Source organism: Volvox carteri, assembly GCF_000143455.1.
Source record: "Volvox carteri f. nagariensis unplaced genomic scaffold VOLCAscaffold_14, whole genome shotgun sequence".
NCBI lineage: Eukaryota > Viridiplantae > Chlorophyta > Chlorophyceae > Chlamydomonadales > Volvocaceae > Volvox > Volvox carteri.
Window position 1 is genome coordinate 2050697 of NW_003307557.1, and position 24920 is coordinate 2075616.

Below are 24920 nucleotides of genomic sequence, written 5' to 3' on the forward strand. Positions count from 1 at the left end.
TGTATGTGACGGTGGTAATGATGATGATGGCGATGATGATATGGACAACAAGATGCAAGTCCTTAATAGTAACAGCATCAACAAATATGCACGACACAATAGCAAGGTGCAGACCAACTTAGCAATCAGCACCCTGGGTGCACATACAACAGTCTGCCCCGATGCAGGAAGGGCCAGAATGTACGACCCAATTAACAAACTGCGAAAAGCTGTCCACGGAGGCAACACGTCAAGACAACGGAGCCAACGGCCGACCAACAGCATGTAGCCACGACGGCGGTGATGGCGACGACGACGGCGCCGGAGCTTCCATGCGCTAACAATTCCTCGCCACCAAGCACGTGTTCATGCTCACGGAAGCATCTGCAAACGTACATGCATGCATACATACATACATACGACGTGAAGCTACGCATGCGGGGAGGTATCATCCGGCGCTTCTTCTGAAAACACGGATTCCTTGCCGTTACGTAATTAAGACAATGAGCACACACCCGTGCCAACGCTGCTGAGCGCTTCTTTTTCCTTCTACTGGCCCTTGCCGTCACAAGATGCTTTTATAATTACCTCACACCGACACGATCGCCATGCTCTCTTCCTTTTTCCAGTTCGTTCCCGGCTGTTTCTCCGAGTGAAAGCCGTCACGCACGTCACAGCCACGACCGCGCACTTATTCTCCCTCCCTCACACCGCTACGAGAAACACCTGCAACTCTTGACCCACACGGGGACACACGTTGCAGGGCGCCTCCCTCTCCTACGATAAAAGGTTGGCGCCTCACGAGCAATTGGACACGTGCAGTAGCCCAACAAAGGAACTTAACGCGAAATACCCTGGTGGACTTGCGACGCAACGGCCGCAAAACGAGCAGAACCACGGTGCAGGACACGGGCGCAAGGAAAAACCCAAACCCAGAAAACGTAAGGAACCGGCCATGCGAGTGTTAGGTACGGCCTTGTACATTAACGTACAAGACACGTTGCTGTAGTAGCCACTTCGGGAGCTCTCCGTGTCCCCATTCCATCCCTCCAACCCTTCTTCCAGCCCTTCCTCGCAATGCACTACCGCCCTTAGCGCACAGCCTGCTGCGTTGACGCCCCCTTTTAATGCTGCAGAAGTGCCTGCAATAATCACGTCGAGCAACTACATCATCACCATCATCACCATCACCATCAATATCACTCTTACCGCAACTGCCACCAACCACTTCATGCCCACACCACCAACGCCATCACTGCAAACCTCGTAACCAAAAATGTCTTATCGCTGCCATCATCGCCGAGCCGCGCTATAGTGTACAATTTCCATCCACACAAAACCCGACACTCCCTCCAGTCACCCAGGTCCAGCATACCAAGGTGGTCTGCCAGCCTACGCGGGGCACAGGGAACATGCACCACAGCCTTCCGTTGACACCAGCACCGATACCAACCAACAACAGCAGCATCACCAGGAGCACTACTAGTCAGCAGCACAACTAACCAACCGATATACACCACAACCCATTGTCGGCAGAGAGCCTATATGCAGGCCCAGTGAACCAGCCACATCCAGACTCAGCCGCCGCGGAACCTATCAACATGTACAACGTCTCTGTATGCGCCAGCCGTTGCAGCCCTAGTGGTGTCAATGCCGACGCTGCAGCTGCAGCTGCTGCTGCTCCAGGTAGGTCATGACGCCTCCCGCCGTCCCCTCACATCGATCACGTACCGCTGACACGGCGGCCGCCAACTCATTAACATCGTCGCGGAAGCGCCGTACAACTGCCGGCACTGCCGCCAGCACCCGATCTTCCTCGCTGCGACGGCAGCGGCTGCCCCCAGCGCCAGTCTTGCGCCCATTTCTTCCGCCGTCGCGCTTGCTGTCGCACATGTCGCCTTCCCTCGACTGGCGCTGGCAGTTGCCGTCGTGCCGCTGCCGCCGCCGCTGCTGCTGGCGCTGGCCACTGACCCATGGGTCGTCGTCCTCATTACTGTCATAACAGTCTCCGTATGAGACGCTGTCGGCCGCTGTCGCAGCCTGTCTTGCGGCCTGCAACAGCGCCTCAAAGCCGCGGACGCATGGCTTGCTGAAAGTCGTGCTGCTCTTCGCGGAAGCAGTTGCAACCCCGCCGCTGCCGCAGCCGCAACCCATCACTTTCCATTGCTGCTTGTAAGCCTGTCTCAGCAATGCCATCATGTTCTCCAAAGTCGAACTGTGGGAAGACGACGACGATGAGGACGATGACGACGACGCTGAGTGGGCTGCACCCATCCCCGTCCAGGCCTTGGAGCCCCGCGCCGCCCTCTCCGCCGCTGCCCCCGCTACCGCCGCCGCCATCCTTCGCACCTCAGCTCCCACCTGCTGGCCTGCACGTGTCAGGTCGGCCCAATGGCCGTTGCCCAACTCGCCTCCTCCGAGCCCCCTGCGCACCGCTTCCGAAGCAGCTTCCGTGGCGGCGGCAGCCGCCGCCTTGGCGGCGTCCGCAGCCGCGCGCGCCACACGCGCGCCCATGGCCGCCGCCGTGGCGGAGCCGTCGCGTGCCGCCTGCCATGCAGACTCCCACGCGGCGCCGTGACCTCCGTCGGCGGCTGCCGCCGCAGCGGCGGCGAGCCAATCCATTACCGGCTTCTTTGCCGAGCGGAGCCATGCATCTAAATCTAAATCCAGGTTCAAATCCAGGATAGAATCCAAATCCAGGTCCAACCAATCTGGCTGGCGCTCCAAGAAGGATACAGGGACGCCCATGCCGCGGAGCGCGGCCAGGAGGCGTGCCCTGTAGCAGCAGACAGCCGGTTTTGTTAACACATGGGTAATACATAAGAGTCCGCCGGTGCCCGGTGGCGGCGGCTGTGTCGGTTTTGGCTAGAGCACTCCCTATACCGCAAATACGAGCACGCAGCGCGCTCTTGACCCTTCCCAGTACCAAGCATACCAACCCTGTATATTTGCTGGCTTTTGCTTCCCTTTGGGCTAGGGCAAGAGATGCATCAGTCCACCTACCCACAGACTCACCTGGGGCTGCACCGCCGTCTGCAAGCCGCTGTACTCGCCTCCTCTTCCGCGCGCTGTGCCTGCCAGGAAAGGCAACTGCTCGCGTTCGCCAGCGCCGCCTCCACGGCGGCGGCGCCGCCGCTGTACGACACGCCTAGGTGAATAGTGGTGACGTCGGCCGCCTCCGCCAGCGCCCCGGCGAGTCGCTGCTGCAGCTGTGCCGTCAGGTTGGCCAAGCCTGTGTCTGCGCAAAGACGAGACGCCAGAGTTATGGCCTGCAGGGGGACGCATCCATCGGAGGCAAGAGTATATCTTGAGCTCCTGACTGGCGCACGGCTGGAAAGGGGCCTCGCAAGGGGCCTTGAAACGGCATATTCAGTTGACAGCGTTCGTTCATTCGTTTATCCATCCGTCCAGGGGAAGCTACCAGCTCCGCAGTATAGCCATCAATATAACCCCCTTTCCTACAATCCATATTAGCATTGCATGGGCTCGTGCGCCCTCCCACTGTCCACTGCGCAACACCTAATAGGGCGTTCTGTCGCGGGCACCACCCCACCCCACCCCACCCCACGCCCAGGTCCGCGCTGCTGCGGATTCTAAACCCTGAACCCATGTTTTCTTCACCCCTCATTCCCCCACGTTCCTCGACCTTCCCCCGACCCACCTTGTGTGCCGCCCCCAGGGCCTCCGGGAGCTCCTCATCCTCCGCCACCCCCGTCACCAGGGGCTGCAGGTCGGGCAGCCAATGGGAGGTAACCCAGGCCGCAACCACCTGCAGCACCACGGTGGCGGCAGTAGCAGCAGTGCAAAGCATTAGTGGTAGTAAATAGCAACAGCTGCAAGTAAAAGAAAGAACAGCAGTAGAAAGCAACAGCGACAGTAGCAAGCGCAAGCGCAAGCGCAGCAACCGCAATACTGACAGCTGCAGCAGCAGTGATAGTGGCAATAATAGCGCGCATCAGGACGGGTGATTAGCGGACAAGAGAACTGCCGACGGACCGCTATCGGAACAACGGCTTAAAAGGGGCCGCGAGTGGTCGACAACCGACGGTCTCGACACTCACTGAAGACCTCCGAGCCGAACCCCTCCCCCCCCCTGCCCTGTGTCTTTGTCTGCCCTTCGCAGCCATTACACTGATCTCCGCTGCATTGACATGTCAACCGCAGGCGTGCTTTCCCAACAGCATCCAAACGAACCTGAGAAGCGATGCCGTGCTCAAGTGCCTGATCCTCGTCCTGGTGATCAGCCTCCAGGGGGTGAGCGGCGCCACGGCTGCGGCTGCCTCCGCGGCCGCGGTCACCGTCACCCCGCTGCTGCCGTCCGTCGCTGCGGCCGTGCCCCGTCGCTGTCGTGGCCATGCTCTCTACGTCATGCACCAGAAGCCACCAGCGGTCCTCCAAACCCCGCATCGCGCTTCGCACCGCAGCGGCAACGGGCTGAACCGCGCCAGGCGCCGCCTCCAGCGCCACCGCAAACGCCTGGCATGCGGCCTCCGGGCTGTTTCTGCCGCCGCCGCCGCTGCTGCTGCTGCTTCCATTGCCGCAAAAGCTGCCGCCGCTGCGACCTCCGCGACGCTCTTCTTTTGCCTTGCTACGACATTGGCGGTCCTGGCCCGTCTTGCTGTTGCCATGCTCCGAAACCGTACCCAAGCTAGGTTTCTTCCCTCCGTGGAAGCAAAAGGCCTCGCCCAGTCGCTGTAGCTTAGCGCAAGCAGGCTGGTGCGGTGGCGCCTCCTGAGCACCCGTCACAGCCACGAAGGCGGCGCTTGACGGCGGCGGCGGCGGGGCAACCCATGCAGCAGCCGCGGCAGTGGCTGCAGCGGTGGCGCCTCCCATGCAGGCTGTGTCACCAGCTCTCGAGGAGGCAGTAGGGGCGGTTGAGGTCGCACCAATGGCGATGCCGGCCCCATTACCTGCTTCCGCACCCCTCTCAGCTCGTCGGCCCTCCCCCGCCGCCATTACAATAACTTCGCCTCGCTGCGGCGCTGGCCCACTGCCTAGAGAAACAGTCACCGCCGCCGTTGCCGCGGACATCACAGTCGCTGTCGCCGCAGCCGCCGCTGCTGCTGCTCCCAAGCCCGAGCCGGTCGAACCCCCTCCATCTTGATCAATATGCCTGCACTCCGCGTAATCGAAGGAGACGGTGCACAGCTCAGGGACAGGTGGATTGACTGCTGGCCCTACTCTCGCAGATGCAGCAGCGCCCAGCAGGCACAGGGACTGTCCAGGAAGAACTTCAACGCCTGCGGCCGCCATCGCCACTGTAACCGCGGCGGCGGCAGCGGCATTAGCTGTGGGCGTAGCGGCAGCGGCAGCCCCCACCGGTCCTGCCCGCGGCGCTTTGCGGGACCGTGCTGGCGGTTCCGATAAAGGTGGGGCCCGAGGGGCAGGGATTTGAGGGGGAGGGATTTCTGGGGCGGGGTGACCCGCGACGATGCCTCGCGATGGGGGCGGTGCTGATGCTGTCGCCCTCTTTAGCAGTATACCGCCCGTCGTGAGCAGCAACAGGAGCACCGATAAAGTCATGAGAGCCACGGCCAGGGCTGGGAACGGCAGCGGCGCGGAAAGCCCTGGGAACCGAACATCCGCCAGAAAGCCCCAACCGCCGACACCGACCTCTGCTGCGGCGCGTTTGCCAGGCCTGCCAGGCGGCCGACGTGGAGTCGTCGCATCCTCATTGCGGTGACGCTGTCCATCTTGAACTTGCTGCTGCACTTGCTCCTCCTCCTCCGTCGTCGTCGTCGTCGTCGTCTGCTGCTGCTCTTGCTGTTTTTGTTGCGGCTGTCGCCGCCTCCGCAGTCCACCGGTTTCCACCTCCCCCGTGGCCATGAAAGGCGTGGCTTCCTCCTGCGAGCACTCCTGCTCATCCTCCTCCTCCTCTTTCTGGCCGCCCATTTCCCTCTCTTCCCTGTCCTCGTCCAGTGCCGACACGATAGACCAACCCATGGGGCCATCGTCGGCCACCTGTGCAGCCGCTGCCGGCCCGTCCTGCATCACCGTTTGGACCTGCACCGCCAACCTGGCTGGCGGCTGCAACTCGACTTGGGCTGCCGCCGCCGTCGCCGGAGCGTCCACAGCTACCGCAATTGAGGAACCAGCGTCGATGCAGCCGCCGCCGTCGTTAGCGACGGTGCCACTGCCGTCTCTATGCGCTTCCCCGCCGCGTACATTCGCGGTCTCGTCATCGGAACCGCTGCCACTGCTGCTACCAGAGGCTGACGCTACAGCCGACGCAGCGGAGCGCTTAGCAGCAGCACCACTAGCACCGCTGCCAGCAACACCTGATGCGCCCACGCCATTGCTCTCCGAACGTAAAAACAAAGCCTCATTACAGTGCTGGGATACAACTTGTTCCCGCTCGACACCACTGCCACTTCGTTCCGCTTGAGCAAACCCGGCCTCGGTCTCAGCCTCTACCGCCGCGGCCGCTGGCAGCAACCGCTGCGACGGCAGTAACGCTAACGTTGACGCGACCTGCTGCTCCCGCGCAGCTTCCTGGACCCCGCCCCCCACCTCCCCACCACTTCCACACCCTAGCAGCGCCAGGTCAGCCCCTGACACCGGCCCTGCTGCTGCCGCTGCTGGGGCCGCCAGCACCCCACCAGCTCCTCCCCGCAATCGCGACCCGGCCGCAGCCAGCGGGACCTCTTCCCTATCCTCCCTATCCAGCTCTACTTCCCCGGTGACCTCCTCCACCTCGACCTCCCCCGTCACGTCCTCCACATCCACAGGCGCAACTGGCGCCGCCAGCTGCTGGGCGGCGCGACGGCGGCGCAGCTGCTGCTGGCGGCGCTCATGGATCTCCAGCTGCTGCGTCAGCAGCTGGTTGAGCCAGGTCTGGCTGCTGGCGTGTGATTGAGAGAGCTGCTGGTAGCTAGCTCGGAGCGCCGAGAGCTCCGCATCTGGTGGTGGTTGAGGTGGGAGGAGGAAGTCAGAATAAGAAGGAAAAGAGAGAGAAATAGAGACATGATGACCCAAAACGAGGCTGGCCGACAATTTACGATAGATGGGACAGGAGGAGCACTTGGAAGCAAACAAACACGGAGGAAAGCTCGTACCGTGCCGTACAGCGGAGACCGTACCAGATTCCGAAAGAGAAAATGACTGCGCAGATGTTTTCGAGCTTTCCTCTGCTAGTAATTGTTTCTCTTTTTCCAATGTCTGACTAAGCTAGGAAACTTCAGGAAAAGCGGACCTAGCACGACCTCCACTACCATCAACCCTGCCGGTTCTGGACGAGGAAGAGTCCATCCATCCATCCATCCCTGCCTACCGGACTCCAGCAGCCTCCCCGCCAGCTCGTCTCGCTCCTCCTCCAACTGCAGCAGCATCTGCATTAGAGCCGGCGGAATGGAACGCAGAGTGTCTTCATCCAGACCGCCAAGTAACCCTATCGCACCGCCGTCATCACTTCCGTCTCCCTCGGCGCTGTCACCAGACAGCGCCTCCCCTTCCTTCTCCTCCTGCCCCTTCCGAAGATTGACCTCTTCAAGCTGCTCCTGCTGCTTCTGCTGCTCCAGCTGCTCCTGCTGCTTCTGCTGGCCGCTGCCCGCGAAGCCGCCCTGGCAGGCGCCGCTCCGGCTCCTGCTCATCGTAAGGGCTGATACTGCGGCATCAACATTCGTGCTAGCGCGAGTGCTACTGCCAGCACCATGAGCAGGGCTGGAAGCTGACGGCGCGGCGGTAGCTGCGGCGCCAGGGCCGCCACCCGCAGCCTCTTGCCCTATTCGCAGCGGCGGCGATGGCAGCGGGTCTCCGGCGTCCGTCGCTGCCGCCGCCGCTGTAACGTGACCCCAGCCGTCGGCTGAGGAGTTGGCGCCGCCGCCTGAGCTCGTCCCGGGGCCTCGTGACCACCTGACTGGTACGACCGAGCGCGTCACGAGCGCTGGCGATGAAGAGCTAGCTGCCGGACTGTTTGCAATACCTGCTCCAGGCGGCGTCATCATGTGCCCGGCCGGCACACGGGGAAGCGTCACAGAAGTCATGGTGCCCTCGGATACATGCGTTGGCTTTTTTCTCCCCCTGGCCCCCCTAGCCTCGCCTCCGCATCCGCCCTGACTACGCGACCTCACAAGCTTAGCCTGGGAACGCCCACTCGATACTGTGCCCCTCGCCAACACCAAAGGTCACAAATAACACAAATTCAAGAGCCCTCCAGAGGCGGTGAAGAATGTTGTGCAGATAGGCACTACGGCTGGGGGCCAACATCGAGTGAAGGACCCTCACCGGTCGAAACTGAAGCCCAGGTGTGTGCGCTAGATGATTCCGGCATTCCATTCCGGATCTGTCCCGGACGAAGGCAGAAGGCTCACTGCTGATAGAGCTGTTCCCAGACAGGGATTTAAAATGAGATCTGCTTGCCGTACCTGGCAGGAGTTGGGTCGCTGTGGTGCCGCCACCGACGTTCCCTAGCGGCCATAAGCCGGCCCCCTGGAGGATTGAGTCGGCGCGCTGGGAGTCAGGGTCAAAGAACACCGCCGTGGTGTCCACTGGCTGCAGAGCGTGTGTCGTGGTGTCGTCAAGGCTGGATGGCCAGTCGACGGGGCTGACGCCACCAACGCGGATAGCCGTAGGAAGGGAGCGCCCATGGTGATCGACCTGTGCGAAGGTGGCCAGGACTTTGTCATGCTTGCAGGTCTAGCAAGAGGTGACGTCTCAGGTAAAGCCAACCATGCTTCTCAACATTCGAGCTTCCTGGGCTCCATGGCTAGAGTTAAGCGAAGGATTATCGGTTCCCACCCTTAAGGTTTCACAAACTGCACCCAACCTGGGCTGCGCTGTGCAGGACAACAAAAGGGCTCCCGGCAGCATCAGCCTCCTCGTCGCTGTTCGCGACTATAGACGAAGAGGCGCTGCCTGAGTCCAGGACCAGAAATCCACTCGCAGACATGCTCTTCGGGGTTTGAGACTTTAGGCGTAGGTATGAGTTATGGCAATGGCCCTCTTTGGGCCTCCTCCCTGCCCTGACCAACGGAACAGCTTTTGCGGCTGAGGAGATGAGCTGAAAAAGAACTGCGCCAATGAGCTAAATGCCTTGCTGCTTTCTGTCTATGCGTTTCTTTGAGTGCGGGCTGTCCTCAGGGCGCCCTCCTATTTGGCAGCTGCATGCTGGCGGGAGTGCGCAGCCATCTAATTTTCCATCCCTATGGACCTCAGCCTTAAAATTAAGCCGAAAGACGGGAAAGGCAACATAGCCTATCGGAGGAAAGTAACCGTTTCAGGGCATCACAAGGACGTCTGCGTGCAGCGTTCTACACCATATGCCAAGACGTCCTATATGCGCATGACTTCAAGCGCTCCTTACAGGTCTCCCTCAGTCATATCGTACGACAACATGTCGTCAGCTAAGCCCTCGTCAAGTCTCGCCCAAGTCTCGGCCCTGTGTGCTCTCTCGAGTATTTCCAGGTAAATTCTTAAGTCCATACATCTATACGTATGTTCACTGCTGCGTAGCTGAGGGCTCAGGCGTTGCAACCTTGACAACAATTAAACATGTGAACCTGTTGACTCTTCCACGCTATGGCAACCTTTTTTTCATAGCAGTTAAAACGCCTCCTTATATTCCGTATAAGAATTTGGGCAAATGCTATCGGGGCCATCTCGTCTATCCTGTAGTCACGCTCCTATCCGGTGGAAGCGCCCGCCGAATTGGGCATTATCGGTCCTCTGCTCAAGGTAACTTCTGTCTAATGTATATGAAAGAGCGCTTCATGTTCTCATTCCGGCCTAAAAGCAGCATCCATGTTACCCACGCGTACATCTAGTGCATGCGAGCCCTTTCCCCACAACCTGCCACGCCGACATTGCGCAAAGAGGCAACATGAGCGCCGAGCCTCCCTTTCAAATCGGGTAGTTGGAAGTAGTTACTTATCAACGGAAACAACTTCAAGTACCGCAAAAAAATTTCTCCCTTGATGCCGTCCAAGCGTCGCCAGGGCTGCCTCGGCCATGCCATCCCGTTCTACTTTCTTTCCCGTCCAAAGCTTTTCTTCTGCTGCAGCCATTCCCTGGTCAAGCACGTAAGAGCTCTATATGCGTGCCCAGTTGCTGCTCCTTTCGTCGCCTGTTCTGAGCTTCTGCGTGGGGTCGGGGTGGGCCCTCCACTTGGCCTCGTAGCAAACAATGGAGACGTCTTTTTTTACATTCGCCACACCACCATTTAAAGCCAGCGAACCAGCCACCCAGCCAGCCAACTAGCATATCCGTGCCATGCCAGAAGGTGCCTAGCCAAAGCAAGCATCCTCACCTTCTACTTTGTCAGCTGTCCAAGCTAGCAACCCAGTTGCCGGAGACTTTATCACGAACTTATTACGAACTCACGCGGTCCGAGCCTTTCAGTATAATAAAAGAAAAAAGAGCGAAGAAGAGGTGCTGGACAGGGATATACCCCGCAAAAACGCACCACAGCATCGATCAAAGCCAAAGCGGACCAGGGAAAGGCGGCAGGGGCCCAGAGGCCATCCACAAAAAGGCGTTTGTGCACGCATGCACGCACACATACCCATGTGTATCCACATGTACGCATACGCATGCAGCCTCCCCTCTTCCTCCCACGCCCCATAGCCCCCACCGACCTACCTTGCATTTGACCCCAACTCAGTCCCACCTCTTAAACCCCCTGCCCAATGCCCAGGGCTGTACAATACAACCCTACTCCAGACTAAAGCACGCCCAACTGGACCGTACTAACAGGACGCGACGCCCGCCACAGCGCCTCCTCTTCGAAAATCCTCCTCCCAGCCCGCCACATGGCCTAAAGGAGCATTTAGCCTTTGCACATGCGCCAGACGTGAGGACGCCACACTGGCGTCGCATAAGTCACAGTCTCCCTCATTGACTTCAGCTGGCCTTGGCCTTGCGGAAAGTGAGCCGAGGGAGGACCGCCCAGAGCAGTGACAGCACCGCCAGCACCGCACTGCCCAGATAGGTCACCGGCACCAGCAGCCCCACCGAATCCACCACCTGCTCAGAACAATGCACCGGATCCGCCTGCAGGGCATACAACAGAAACAACCGCAACAGGGTTAGCAACAACAGAAGATTTAGCAGCAGGAACACAGCGGCAGCGTTACTGTTGTGTGCAATCATTTAAATGCATACCGGAGCTGTGGAAAGAGAAGCCCGCGAAAAAGAGGAGGAATGGTGGGATTGCAGACTCGGAGAGCTCTGCCTCGCCTCGTACGTGGAAAAACGTGGTCACCACCCCGCACAGCTAGCCAGGCAGAGCAATGCAGAGCAGCAGCGCGTTCTTGGCCATCAGTCATCAGTCATGGGGCGCAGCTAACCCTCCATCCCTCCCTACCCAATCCGTTGTACCTTCGTAATGGATCACATGCATCGGATCTGCAGTACCGGTATCCCTTTCCAATACCCAATATTTCCAGCTTATTTGTCCTCCTCCCATCGGTCACGTCCAAGGCGCAAGCCTTCTTTGCCTCTTCTCTTTTCCTGTGCCCTGCCCTTCCAACCCCCTTTCCCTCCGAATCTTTCCCCTCGACAACGGAGCAGTTCCACACGCACCATGTGCGCCACTGCATAGGCGTGCTCGGCCACCGTATGCACCTGGCTCTCCAGAGTACGGAGGTACTCGAGGGCAGTGGTGAAATCCAGCATGTACGCCACCGCGGCGGCGGAGCGCCAGGTTGACACCACATCGCCGTACGCACGAAGCAGGCTCCGTACACCGGCATGATGCTCCTGCGCGGGGGTTGGGGGAAATTGTCGTTACCCAGCTGGCAGCTTTACGTTACAAAAACACAGACGCACGCTACAAATTTTATCCTCGACCCAGCTCTCCTTTTCATGTTTATGCACGCATACATACACACACACGCGCGCGCGCGCCGGCACGCACGCACCTTTACATGTTTGAACAGCTTGGTCGACGGCTTGGCTTTCGCAAGCTGTACGATGGCCGCATTCACCGCATCTACGCTCGTGTCCAGTGCGTCAAGCAGGTAGGACCGGGCGAGCGCGTCCCGCTGCATCACCGTGTACTGCTGACCTGCACAGAAAGAAGTCCGGTGGGGACGAGTGCGGGGCCGCGCGTCGACGATTACAAACAAGGTTACAGTTCGCGGCTCCTCCTCTCGCGGCTCCCTTCATGAACACACACAGTAAGCTACTTACAAAATGACACGATATCATCAACCTGATTAGGGCACCAAATTGCAAACAGCGTCGAGCCAGTGTCTATTTGAGAAGTTTCAGCTTCAGGACCCAAAGAATCAGATCCAGCTTCAGAATTTAGAAAATTATACACAGCTTCGGAATCAAATATAGAATTTTCAGACTTCCCATTCTCACCTGTCGACGTAAAAGACAGAGGGTGGCCCCCCACGGACCACAGCCAGTCATGGGTGACGGTGTGGCTACGAGGGTTATAGCCCAGGTGTGGTGGCAGCACCCCGCCCAGGTGCAGCAGGGTGGCTGCCAGGGCCTCCTTCAGGGCGGAGATGGGTCGGGCCACCAGCATGCCGCCGCACATCATACCCGTGGGGTGCTCATCCCTGGCGAGGACAAGGCAGGAAAGGGGAGGGGAGCGGAGAGAGGAGGGGGTTAGAAAAGGAAAAAACAAGTCACGGAGGAGAGGGGAATGAAGAGGAAGGAGGAGCTAAGGGGAAAAGCCGCAGAAGAGGAGGAAGGAAAGAAGGGAAAATCGTATGTGCAGAAACAAAAATAATAAAAAGGAGGGAGTACGCTTGGGGATTAACATGTGGGTGGGATTTCCTCATTCACAGGGGTGCAAAATATCGCTGAACACCTCACCTCCGCGCGCTGTTGGAAACCACCAGGATCATGTCCTCGAGAGCTCGGGCGTTGTAATGCTCGTCCAGCAATACGGCAGCGTCGCGCTCCAGCTGCAAGACGTACACGGGCACGTCGCGAGTCTGGGCCTGCGGGGGTTGGGGCGTGTGGGGAAGTGCGTAAGCGGGGTTGGGGTGGAATGGGGGAATGGACGACAAAAAGTACCATGTGTTTTAAACACAAGAGTACGGTTCTCCAGTCTTGCGACATGGCACCTGCCCAGCCAGAGCGAAGAAAGTCACGTCTGGTGGAACTCGACGTCCCGATTCACCGTAGTGCGTATCGCTGGTTCCAACCCAGCCCGGCGCTGCCGTCTTGGCTACTTGCCCCGGCCCGCATCTGCCTCGCTAACCTAGCCCCGACCCCGGCCCCCTCCCGGGCAATTCACTAGCACCCACTCATTCACCGTGAGGCTGATCTTCCGTGTGCTGCTCTCCGCCTGCTGCCGGTGCAGTTGCTGCTTGGTGGGCGGGAAGTGCCGGCGCAGGGTGGCGGCCAGCTCCCGGCTGTCCACGAACACACGCTCCATCTCAGCTGGGAGGCCGAGGTCGAGGACGGGGATGATGAAAAGGCGATGGCAGGCAGCAGGTGGGCAAGAGGGGAGGAAGTGGGGCCCCGCGGCGGGATGCCGGGAGAAAGGAGGCGGAAGGGTAGACATGGTAACAGGGAAGAGGTTTAAGGCGGAGACACACGAACAAGAGGATGCGGCGGGGGGTTGGGGGAGGTCCGGGTGGGAAAAGACGGGTTCAGCGGTCGTGTTCGCGAGAGCAGAAGAGGCGCTAGACAACAGCGAAATCCGCGCCGAGGTGGGTACACCAGGAAGCGGAGGTGTGGGAGAAGTGGAGGTGCTGTGAGAATGGCAAAATGCAGAGAAGGCCCGCGGTACAGGTCGGGGCCGGGCAGCCAGCCGATAGACGCTGTCATCCACATGTCGTAACACCCGTGCAGCTACCTTTGCCATTCCCTTCCTCCAAGTAATGTGCTCCTTTGCTCATCCTCATCATGACCATAATCACAATCACAATCATAATTAACCACCAGCATCGTCATCGCCAAATTATCAGCATTGCCGCCGAAGCTGCTGCAGCTCACCCTCGAAAAAGTCCTCGGAGGAAGGTATGTCGTGCAGCGTGGTACGCATGGCTGCCGCCATACCCGCTGCCAGGGCAGGCTCGTCCAACAGGTTCACCCGGCTGACGAAAAACTGGAACACCTGTATGCGTGTGTGTCAGCGTGTGCGTGTATGTGTTAGTGTGTTTTGGGGGGGAAAACGTGTTACATGCGCGTACAGTGAGGGGGGAAGGGGGGAAAGACGAACCACGAACGAGTGAAGGGGAAGAGGGAACGGGGGAAGGGGTGAGATAGAGTCAATAAAGGAACGGGAACGTGCGGGTAACCGGGGGAAGTAACGGAGAGTAGCGGGACAGGGAATTATATAACACGGCACTTCTTAAAGCGGTCACTGCATCATGCTGACATAAGCATGTCGTACTGTGGCATCAGTACTATTACACCATTCCGCGCAAGCCCTCCTCGGCCTCTCTCCCTCCTTTTGCCGGTTGAGACAAGGACGTCGGCAGTTTAGTTGTACACGTTGCATCATCATCATCATCATCATCATCATCATCACCATATTGTTATCGTAATCATCACGTTGTTTACCCGCTCCTCGCGTTCGGAACAATTTCGGGTTTTGCCTGCCTTTTCCTAGCCCCCACACTCCACCCGCCCCACACCCTGTCACCTGGTTTGGCAGGCGCAGGTCATCCACGGCCACCTTGAATCCATCCACGTCAAATGCTGCGGTGTGGGGGTTGGAGGTCTGCAAGAAGCGGCTGTTGTCGGACAGCACCACGATGTGGAAGTTGACCTGTGCGAGGCGGGGTGGGATGGGAGCGGCGTGGGAGCAGGGTAGCGGGGAGAACATTATCACATGCGAGACGCAGCGGGCCAACTGCCGACACGTCCACGTGTCCGGTGGGAAGGGAAGGGGCTCATGGGACCCGCAGAGCGGCCACGCACGCACGCACGCAAACGAGCAGAATGGAAGGAGGTATAAGGAGGACGGGTGGAGAGGGTAATTAAAGCCTGTATGCCGCCGGAGAGCTGGTGCTGGTCCTGCGCCCACACACACTCACACACGCCATCTAGCAGCTGTGCAACCCCGTTTCCACCTCCTTCCGCAACGTGGCAGGACAGATCCCGTGCTCAAGCCGCCACCGGCGCTGCTCTCCCCCCCTTCCGCCGTTCTCATCCGCCCCTTCCTATCCCTCCACTCACCCCCACCAGCCCACCCCACCCCGTTGCGTCCCCTTACATGGTGTGCAAAAGGCGGCGCAGTCATGTGCCGAGGCCGCCACTCGTCGCTGCTGCTGCCCACCGTCTCCTCCGGCAGCAGCGCCACCCGCCTGCCGTGCCAGCTGACGGTTGGCGGCGCAATGACGTGGCGTATGGCCCGGGACAGCGCCCCCGCCAGCTCCGACAGCAACATGTCCTTGGAGATTTCCTCCTCGTCCCACAGCTCTGGGTGAAGCTGTACAAGATGCGTGTTTGCGCGCGTGCGTGTGCGTGTGCGTGCGTTTCCAATTGCGTGGAGGGAAGTGAGAGTTGGTGTGTTGTGCGGTGTGTGGTGCGGGATAGGACGAAGAACACAGCAAGGATGCATGCATGCAAGTAAAGGGGCGCTGGCGGGGAGTAGGCGCAATCTCCAGAGCTTCGCTGGGTCGTACAAATCCCTCCTCACCACGTTTTCCCATGCTTTCAACCGCCGCCGCCAGCGGCACCTGCGCCGCCAAAATTCCCCTCACTCCATCCCATTTCACCCGTCTCCCTCTTCTCGACACCGTTTCCTTCTGCCCCTACCTCGCCCCCACCTCACCTCGCCCAGGTCCTGTTCGGCCCCAAATATGTCCCAGCGGTGCTCCCGGAAGAGCTCATACACCGCCGCAGCGCTGGTGGACGCCTGCAGCTTGGACAGCCCCGCACGCAGCTCCAGCGCCTCCTCCTTCCAGGTCCCGCACACCAGCGGGGGGTTCGCCTGTATGCGATGCGGACAATAAAGCACAGTGTAACAACAACAATAGTAGTAATTGTAACATCCGCGTATTTACACAACTACTCTTCCGCGCTGGAGCGCTCACGTTCTCAGCTCCATTCAGCTCCATCCGTCCCACAACGTTATCATCCACGACCCTCCTTCCCCCCAAATACCCCACTAACTCAAAGCAGAATTGATCACACAACAAGCTTTGTAGTAAAAGTTCCTCTGGTAATAAGACCCCAGTCCAGACTCACGTTGTTGTAGCAATACCTCATGGCCCACTCCTCCAGCAGGTCCAGCTCTGCCTGCAGCAGCACCATCTGGTGCTGGGCCCGCCACATGCGCTCCTCCTCCTCCTCGGCAGCGGGGTCCACCGGCTTGGAGCCGGGCTCCATGGCCTGACGCCGGGCGGCCTGACGCTGTGCGGTTGGGGTTAGGGTCGGTAGACGGGGGCGCGGGTAGGTAGGTAGGAGTAGTGGGTGGATGGGAGAGGAAGTTAGGGGTGGGAATTACAAGCAAGAGGACATCCGTGGTTAGCACGGGAATCATATGCTGATGGTGCTGCTGCTGCTGCTGATGATGATGATGTTGATGGTGGTGCAAGAAAAACAGAGTCATTCGCCGTATGACGTTACAAAAGCACCAGCAACCATTAAGAGTCCAACGCAGGGTGTGAGGGAGAGGGAGAGGGAGCAGTGGCTCAGCGGCCTCAGGATTCCGGTGCAATGCTTGGAGTGTGTGGTATTCCCTCATCGCATGGGGCAAATGGAATTCTGCCATCACACGCGGGCGAGAAACACGGTGCACCGTGGCATCCCCCCCGCACGGGCTCGGACTGGGGACCGGGGCCACGGGCAGTGACCCAGGAGGACAGGAGGAAGGTGGGAGACGAAAGAGGGGAAAGGCACATTGCCATGTTATAAATAAGCTATGCTGGCGCTCTCTCTATGCCTTTCCCGCTCCGGTGTGGTACCGCCACCCCACACCCTGACACAGACAACCGCCACTCACTTTGAGCAGGAAGGCGTGGTGGTGGCGGTTGGCTACGGAGGGCAGTCGGGCAGACTTGGCCTGGGACAGCGAGTCCGAAACCATCTGCTCCGCGGTGCCGTGGATGCGGGCGTCCTCACGAACCTCTGGAAGGGGCAGGAGGTCGGGGTTAGGAGTTGCAAATGCAAGAAGCAAAGGGTAGGGGAAAGACGAACCACCAAAGAGTGGTTAGCTGTGCAAGCTGAAAGGAGAACGAGCAAAGGGTAGGGAACGGAAGACTTATGGAAAAAGAGGGAGCCGCAGTATCGAGCTATGGGTGTGTGAACGCAATGCATTTGCGGATGGATGAATGGATGTCGGGGCGGAGTTCTGTTAGCTGCTAGCTCTGATACCGTTCGGCCATCTCCTCCTCTCCACCCTTCTAGCCTCCTACGTCGGGAATCGATTTCTTTTATCTGTCACACAGACGTGGTTCCCTTACCCCGCCTTTCCTTTCCTCCCTCTTGCACCTCCTCTCAGGGAAGGAGGAGGAGAGACACCAACCCAAAGGCCGCCACTCGCCCCGGAGGACCCTAACCGACCCTCCCCCACTAGCGCCACTACCCTCGCCTTCACCCTTCCTTCTCCACCTGCCCTAATTCCAAACATGGCATAACTTCCCCCTATCCCACTTATCTAGCCATCTCCCATCCCCCTTCCCTGCCACCCACCCAACCAGGTACTCACGGTTCTTGAGCCGCTTGACGCCGCCAAACAGCTCATGCACCCGCGGCAGCGTCTGGTGGTGCACCACCCCGTCACCGCCCAGTGCGGGTCCCCAGTCCTTGCCGCCCGCTGTGAGGTCCAGCAGCACCCAGCGGCCGCTGGAGCCCACCCAGGTGTTCACCAGGCAGTCCTCCGCGGGGTGGGCGCTGTGGAAGGAGCTGTGCAGGGCCTCTGGCGAGGGGAGTGGAGCCGGGGTGGGTAGGGGACGGGATGGGGGACATTCGGGTTTGGGAAAAGGTGGATGTACAAGATGCAAGAAGCAAAGGGCTGGAGGAGGTCGGGCCGGGGGAAAAGAGGGAAGAGGGAAAAGGAGGGGAAGAGGAAAAAGGAAAGCTCGGTCTCAAAATGTAGAGGGTAAGCGGAAAGCCGCCCCTTTCCCGTAACACGACGTACGATAATGCGACCACGAAACACACATGACACGACACGACACGACACGCGCTGCGATGGGTTGGCCTCCCCGGTTCCCCCAGATTTTCCCATCCAGCTTTAACGCGCTCACGTAATCCCCCTCCTACCTCTCTCTCCCCCACACAAACACCCAAACCCACCCTCTGTCCGAATTCTCCCCACTTCCAAGCGCTCCCGCGTCCAACCCAGCTCCGGCAATTGGTTTGCTCGTGATATCCGCAACTGTCTCCTTCCGAAATTTTGCATCACCATACAATTCCTACCCCAGCTCTTAAACCTCCCTTTTCACCGCCGAAAGAAGCCTCACCTGCCGCGTCCGCCCAGGACTCCACCAGCTCCTTCCGCAGCAATGCCCCCATGGTGCTGCCCGGCCTGTTCAGCAGCCTGGCCACGTGCACAAACGCGCCAGCACCGCGCTCCCCCCCCGCCGCCTCCAACAGCCGTCGCCTCAGATGCTCCTCCTCGCCCAGGTAGGAGCCCACCACGGACACCCAGCGCTCGCTGCGCGGGAGGAAGAAGAGGAGGTGGGGCGAGGGGTGAGGAGGAGGTGGGGCGAGGGGTGAGGAGGAGGTGGGGCGAGGGGTGAGGAGGAGGTGGAATGCCTCCTACATGAAAATCTGTGCAGCAAGAGTTGCAAAGCGTTGAACTGCCCCAAGGTTGATGAAAGTCTTAAGATGGGGGATGAGAAAGAGGCAGGAATCAAAGCATAGCAAGACATGGCCAAGGGCCTTAGAAAGGGCTAAAAGTTTTTGGAGAAGGGATGGTGAGCGAGCTTTGTCAAAGCCGTGCAAACACAGACACACACACCGCCCCAAAACCCTGTCCCCAATTACTGGGTCTTTCATCTCTTATTGAACCAGCTCCATTCAATCAACTACGCACTCAGTCAGTCCCACCACACCACACACACACCCCAGCCTCGCACACAAACACAAACACGCCCCAGCCTCGCACCTCTCCGCGGTGCTGTCCACCTCAGAAAACTTGGGAGCCACCACGCGACCGTGCGGCCAGGAGTAATGGTGGCCGCCCCAGCCGCCACGGAAGCGAGAGGGCAGCGCGGGTTCCGCCGTAGTGTGGGCCGCCTGCGCAATGCAGTGCGGCACATTGGGAGGGGAACCACACAGGCAGAAAGCAAAGGGATCAACAGCAGAAACAGGGTACGGTGGAATGTGGTGATGGTGCGGTAAAGAGAAGAAAGCCCGTCCAACCCAATTCTCAAGAGGGACAACACATGATAAGCATACACAGGGGAGAGGACGGGGCGGCGAAAGGGCGGGAGGGGAGATTGAGCTGGTCACCCCGCCCCATTACCCCGCCCCATCACCCCGCACCTATTCCCCAGTAATTGCATACTCCGGTGTCCACTGCCTGGGCCGGATTTCCGCATCTGAATTAAAGCCCAGTAATCCCAGTAATGCCCTGCATGCTTTTCTGTACATTCTGAGGATACATGTATGTTTCATGTCGGACTTCATTCATGGTTGCTCGTTGCTCAGCCCCCCCGTAATCCACCCACCCAGCCACCCTTCCCCCCTACCCCTACCCCCAGCGCACACGCTCGCTTTTCGTGACGGCCTGCAGTGAGGCAAGCAGTGAGCGCTGCAAGACGCGACGAACAGAGGGAACACAACCGCTCACGGCAAACCTGCCACTTCAGGGGTGGATTTGGACGCTGCTACTTGCTCCCCTCTTTCTCACCTCCATCCCCGTCCACTCATTCCGTGGGATAATGAGAGCTCCCAGATCCGGGTCTCCATTCACGCGCGCACACCCGTCCATTACCGCTCACCCACCTAGTCGACCACTCCGACAGCCCCTTCTACCCACATCCATCCAACTGTACCCATATCCATACACCCGCTACCAGCCACGCACCATGGTGCGCCGCAGCCTGTCGTTGTTGCCCTTGACCGCCTGCATTTCCTGGCTGCTGATGCCCAGTCGGTAGCCGTACACCGGCTCGTCCGCGTGCCAGTTGGGGTTGAGCACGACAAGGCTGTACGAGTTTTCTAGGCCCAACGCGGTCACAAAATGGTCAACGAGGACCTCCATCTTGTGCGCATCCACCTAGTCCATACAACGGGACGGCAAGAGGTGCTGGTGGACGTTTGAACGTGGTGGACGTTTGAACGATGGACGTTCAAAACTACTACTCGATTAATACAATCGAAATCCTTAAGGGGAAATCCTTAATTTGCGAAATACTTGTCACACTTTATAAGCGATTGTGATCCTTGATTAGTGATTTGGTTTAATGAAAAAAACTTTCTTCCGCAACCGGCTACGATCACGAACACGAACAGCACACCTGCTGCATGCCCGTTGTCACTGCGGGATCCACGGGGCGGCTGAACACCGAAATGGCTCGTTCAAACGTGTCCACGACGTCCGTCCGCTTAATGAGCACCACATTGCATGTGAAGTTGAGGTGCACATAGGACGGCATGGGGGTCGGGTGGAAGCGGCCGTGCACCAGGCCGGCGCACTGACCTGTTTTTGATGGGAAAACCCACATGGAAAAACCCACATCAAGCATGTAGCATAGTAATGGTCCGAGAAGTTGACTGAGGCGGCCACGTGTATTTAGAGGAGGGCCAGGCCCAAGGTGGCGATTTGCTGCTGGTGTTGATACCGGTGCTGCTCTTTTGCATGCAAGGGGTATCCAGGCCGGGAATAATGGCGCCGTAAGGCTTGTTCGGTTACCTAGATCACCATTTTTCAAAGTCCTGTTGTCCGCAGTCCCATGGCGGTCATCTGAATGGCCCATCGGCCTTTGGTGGAATGGACGCCTATTCCCCCCAATGCGGTTCCGGTGCGGTGGCGGCAGCGTGGGAGTGCGGCCGCTGCGGCGGCCAGAGGCTGGGCCCTGACCCGAACCCGAATTTCACAGGGCCGCTCCACGCACCGTCTTCCTCGCAGGTGAGCTCCGAGCGGTCTATCCGGGTGTGTGGCAGCACGTGATCGAGGTGTGAGAACCAGTCGTTGAGCTCCCATGTTGTGATGTTTACGCCCGCGTTACCGTCCCCGTGGAACCCCACAAGCACGACGTTTAGGGGTATAGGCAGGTGTAAGGAGTCCACAGGAAACAAGCCCAGGTATTCCGCTAGATTAGCGGATCCAAGAAACTCCTGTGAGGCGTATAGCGCTGATGGTCAGCTCAAGCTGGGACGCAGGCGGTTGCAATGTGATCATACGGCAGCTCCCAGAACTGCATAGATCCCATAATTCGCACCTCCGCGCTGGTGAGTGATTTTTCAGCCAGGTTACGCACGCGCGTAAGCTCCAAGTTGTCCCACGACAATGAATCGTCGCCCTGACCAACACGCAATACAAGGATGTTTATCCAATCTCGCACGCGGCAAGCCTACACAAGTATCTGTATGAAACTTACGGCATGGAAGAGATTCAGGCCCCTTCGCTTTGGCGTTGCGGCCTCGCTGCGCACAACAGAGGGTCGCAGTTTTTCAGTGTTGGGATGTAGTCTTCTGCAAACTCCAGAAATTACTCTTACGATGATTGATCTGCGGCCGAGCTAAGGAGCGGCGCACAACACAGGTATGCGATCGCTGTCGCTATGGCAAGGACCTTTACTGCCCTCCTCATGGTACGATCTAAATAATGTAAGCTTTCAAAACATCCATAATTAATTACTTATGCATGCGAATAGGGTCCAGTTTGTAGTCATGAGAACTGCACGGTTGAGAGGACATGCCTCTAACAATAACGCAAATAGAGCTACAACTTTCAAGTAGCGGCGTTATTGTGTTCTACTTTGGCAAAGTTGTTGATCTACACACAGCAGAGTGGTCAGCGGGTCCCGCGCTCCTAACCAACCTTAACCGTTCTCGTTGCCGTAGATGGCAAACTGCCCTATTTCCTCGTTCCTGTCTCCCTCTGCCGCTAGGCGTAATACCAATGCCACGTTTTCGCTCCTTTCGACAGCTTTATTAGCTGTTAAGGTACAATGGCACAGATGCAGCTGTACTCCATGAACGTGCAAGTGACCGGCAGCTGGAGGCATTGTATTTATGAAAAATTTTCACACCGACGCCCTTGAGACACATCTTTGCACCAAATTTTACATGCCGTTTATGATGGGAATAGCGTGGGCCTGTCAAACACCTGAACCTGGGTTCCTTTCTGCACGGAAGGATTGAGCTGGATTGAGGCCACAGTAAATCTCACATTCCTTACTCAGGAAACTAAAACATCAGCCAGCGCCATTTCCGTTATTTGCCATGTTGTAGGCCTTAGCGCTAGCTCAGCTGCCGTCGCGCTACCTCACACATGACCGCAAAGTAAAACCCATAAAAACGCTCATTTTTATTATTCCCCCATTTTACTCCCTGCCTTCTTACTCCAGCTGTTGATCCCGACGCCCGCTCGCCCACACGTACGCCCCCTCTTCGCAAACAGAACCCAGTCGAAGGAAGCCCGGCGCGGGAACACCACATGCCGTACATCGCCATGCAGGGCATAAAAACACAGTCAGAAAGATACAGGTTAATACGTCAGCTGTGCTTCGCTCCGTTTTCAAAGGAGAGCGGTCCATGTTGCGTCGTACTTTATTCCAATTGCGACATAACAATAAGAACCCCAAAACTCCACAGCAAGTTACAGCTTTATTCGTATAATTTCCCAATGCGGGCACACGTACGGCCCCAAACCCCATACGGGTTTTGAAATAAAACCAATAGGGAAAATAGTTCGTTTAAAAGCCAAAGCCACCACCACCATCCACACCACCACCGAACACCGCATCCCACACCCAGCAGCCACCCACCAACTGCTTCACGCCATCCACCATTGGCGCCTCAGCACCAAGATGCCTCCCTGCGTCCCTGGAGAGAGCTCCGCCGCCACCGCCGCCGCAAAGCCACCCCGATGACCGTTCGCACCGCTCTAACCTCCTCGTCCTCATCCTCACAGGTCGCAGGGGCCCCACTTCTGGGGAGGAGGAGAATAATCACACTGCCACCGTTCGCCTCACTTGGGCCCAACCTCCCGGAGCTCCAACCCAACCCCAGAAACATATTCTCTCCGTCCCTGCAGCAGGCACTTCGCCGTCGTCATATTCTCGTATATTTCCCCCCGCTGCTGTTCCTGCTGCATCCAAAACCAAGCCAGCCGTGCGCCTTGCAAGCAATAAGAGAGAAAATGAGCCATATATACTGTGTTGTTGATGCAGCGCTCCGACAGCTGGCCCCTATAGCTTTCTCGTCCCGCCCGTACTGCAAACCGAAACGCTGTTACACCTGCCTTATCAGGCGCTCTCATACCCGCTGAAGGTATATTATTATTATTATTATTATTATTATTCGTTATGCCAACTCGACACAGTCGCACACTGGGCGACTCCGGTTCAAGCACGCATGGAGGTGTTCCCTTTGTCCTGCTCTTGCCGTTCAAACACTTGCAAGAAGCATACGGCCACGCACAACACGCGCTCCCAGCAAAAGGCCCAAACGCAAAAAGCCACAAACTCGTCTTGCTACAACACACACACATACGCGAGCATAGCTGCCGACGCGAACAGTAACAATTGCTGATATGCGCATGCTTTACAAAAAAGAGACGACACAAGGCGGCTTGCCTTTTCAGTTTGAGCATCGGCGTGGGCATATGGGATGGTTTCCTCACACAGAAAGAGGGGAATGCAACCGCATCTCACGGCACATACAAAAAGGTGCACAGCCAACAGGCAGGCGCAAAGCCACACAAAACAGAAAACACAAACACGCAGACAAACACGCACACGCGCGCTGCGCGCACACGCACGTGCATGTGGCGGTGGGGCTCTCCTTCTCTGGGCAGTCGCTGTGTATCAACAGCAAAACCTGCGTGCATACGCGCAGGTGAATGCGCAACAGCGTCCAATCCCACTCAGCAATTGTCACAGTGCTTTCCGAAGGGATTTCCCACATGGATGCACAAGAATTGTGAAATGAGAGACGTACAAGGTACAACGCACATACGCATACACGCACACACTGGCACATACGCACACATACATACGCATGCCGTTCGTTCATTTTGACACAAGCGACGGGGGGTTATGATACACAGCCGCGCACACAAACACCCAACACGCAATGAACTGCCTAAACCAAATGATTCCACACAAACAGCAATTAAATACAGACACACAACATGCTCAACCCTTCCCCCTACATACACGCATGGACGTGTACGTCGTGCTTTTAGAACTGAGCTCAGTTCTACAAACAGGGCAAACCGTTACCCTGAAGGCGGGGGCTTGGGCTAGGGGAGAAGTCAGGCAGTCGCTAGTACATTAACCACCCCCTAGGTATTTGATGCAGCAGTGAGAAAGAGGAAAACAAGCAGGGCGGCTCGCAAAACTCAAAAGCAATCCTTCCTTTCCCTCCACTCCGTATTTCAGGAAGAAGGAAATGGAAACATAAAAGGTTTTTTGCACTGCAGGGTTGCGGTTGGAGCCAGACGTCCAATTCACATGCAAACATTGTTGAACCCGCACGTAGCTAACTATCATCGCGTGACAGCTGAGTAACGAACAGCTCCGCAAACGTTTCCCGCCAGTCTCACCGCCCATATGCGCAGTACTTCAAGCACGCGCATCCATTTACACGCGCACATAGGGTTCTTCGTGCACACGCACACACACACACAGACACGCACGCACACATAAGCTTTCAAGCTTGTGTGTAAAGAGAAGGCACGTGTTTGGATGCTTGGCGATGCTGTCTAGGGCTTCATATTTTCGTGATTTGCCGCAAACCACCGCCACAGTCTTCATCGTCTTCGTGGTCTTTGTCTTTTCGCCGTGCGTACATGCAGTTTAAGAGGCAGTACATCACGCACGTACATCTGATGACCTTTTGTGAGAATATGGAAGAGAAAGCAGTTCCAGCGCGCGAGCGAAACGAAAGCGAGAGGATGCGAGAAAGGG

General features: G+C 58.0%; 2 protein-coding genes across 2 annotated transcripts; both read right to left on the reverse strand.

Annotated features, from left to right (window-relative positions):
• Positions 1-1626: 1626 nt before the first annotated feature.
• VOLCADRAFT_89944 (uncharacterized protein) lies at positions 1627-8866 on the reverse strand (the record flags this gene model as incomplete). The annotated part of the gene is made up of 8 exons (XM_002949519.1): positions 1627-2755; positions 2995-3248; positions 3641-3703; positions 4174-4340; positions 4551-6878; positions 7250-7900; positions 8343-8574; positions 8744-8866. The coding sequence occupies 8 exons, from the start codon at positions 8864-8866 to the stop codon at positions 1627-1629; spliced, it is 4947 nt and encodes a 1648-aa protein (XP_002949565.1).
• A 1949-nt stretch (positions 8867-10815) lies between these two features.
• VOLCADRAFT_89945 (uncharacterized protein) lies at positions 10816-23065 on the reverse strand (the record flags this gene model as incomplete). The annotated part of the gene is made up of 20 exons (XM_002949520.1): positions 10816-10965; positions 11497-11673; positions 11835-11980; positions 12283-12485; positions 12745-12872; positions 13190-13317; positions 13876-13996; positions 14528-14653; positions 15164-15316; positions 15662-15820; positions 16078-16242; positions 16835-16959; positions 17540-17749; positions 18297-18490; positions 18944-19074; positions 19868-20059; positions 20301-20482; positions 20898-21120; positions 21384-21429; positions 22983-23065. The coding sequence occupies 20 exons, from the start codon at positions 23063-23065 to the stop codon at positions 10816-10818; spliced, it is 3042 nt and encodes a 1013-aa protein (XP_002949566.1).
• Positions 23066-24920: the final 1855 nt, after the last annotated feature.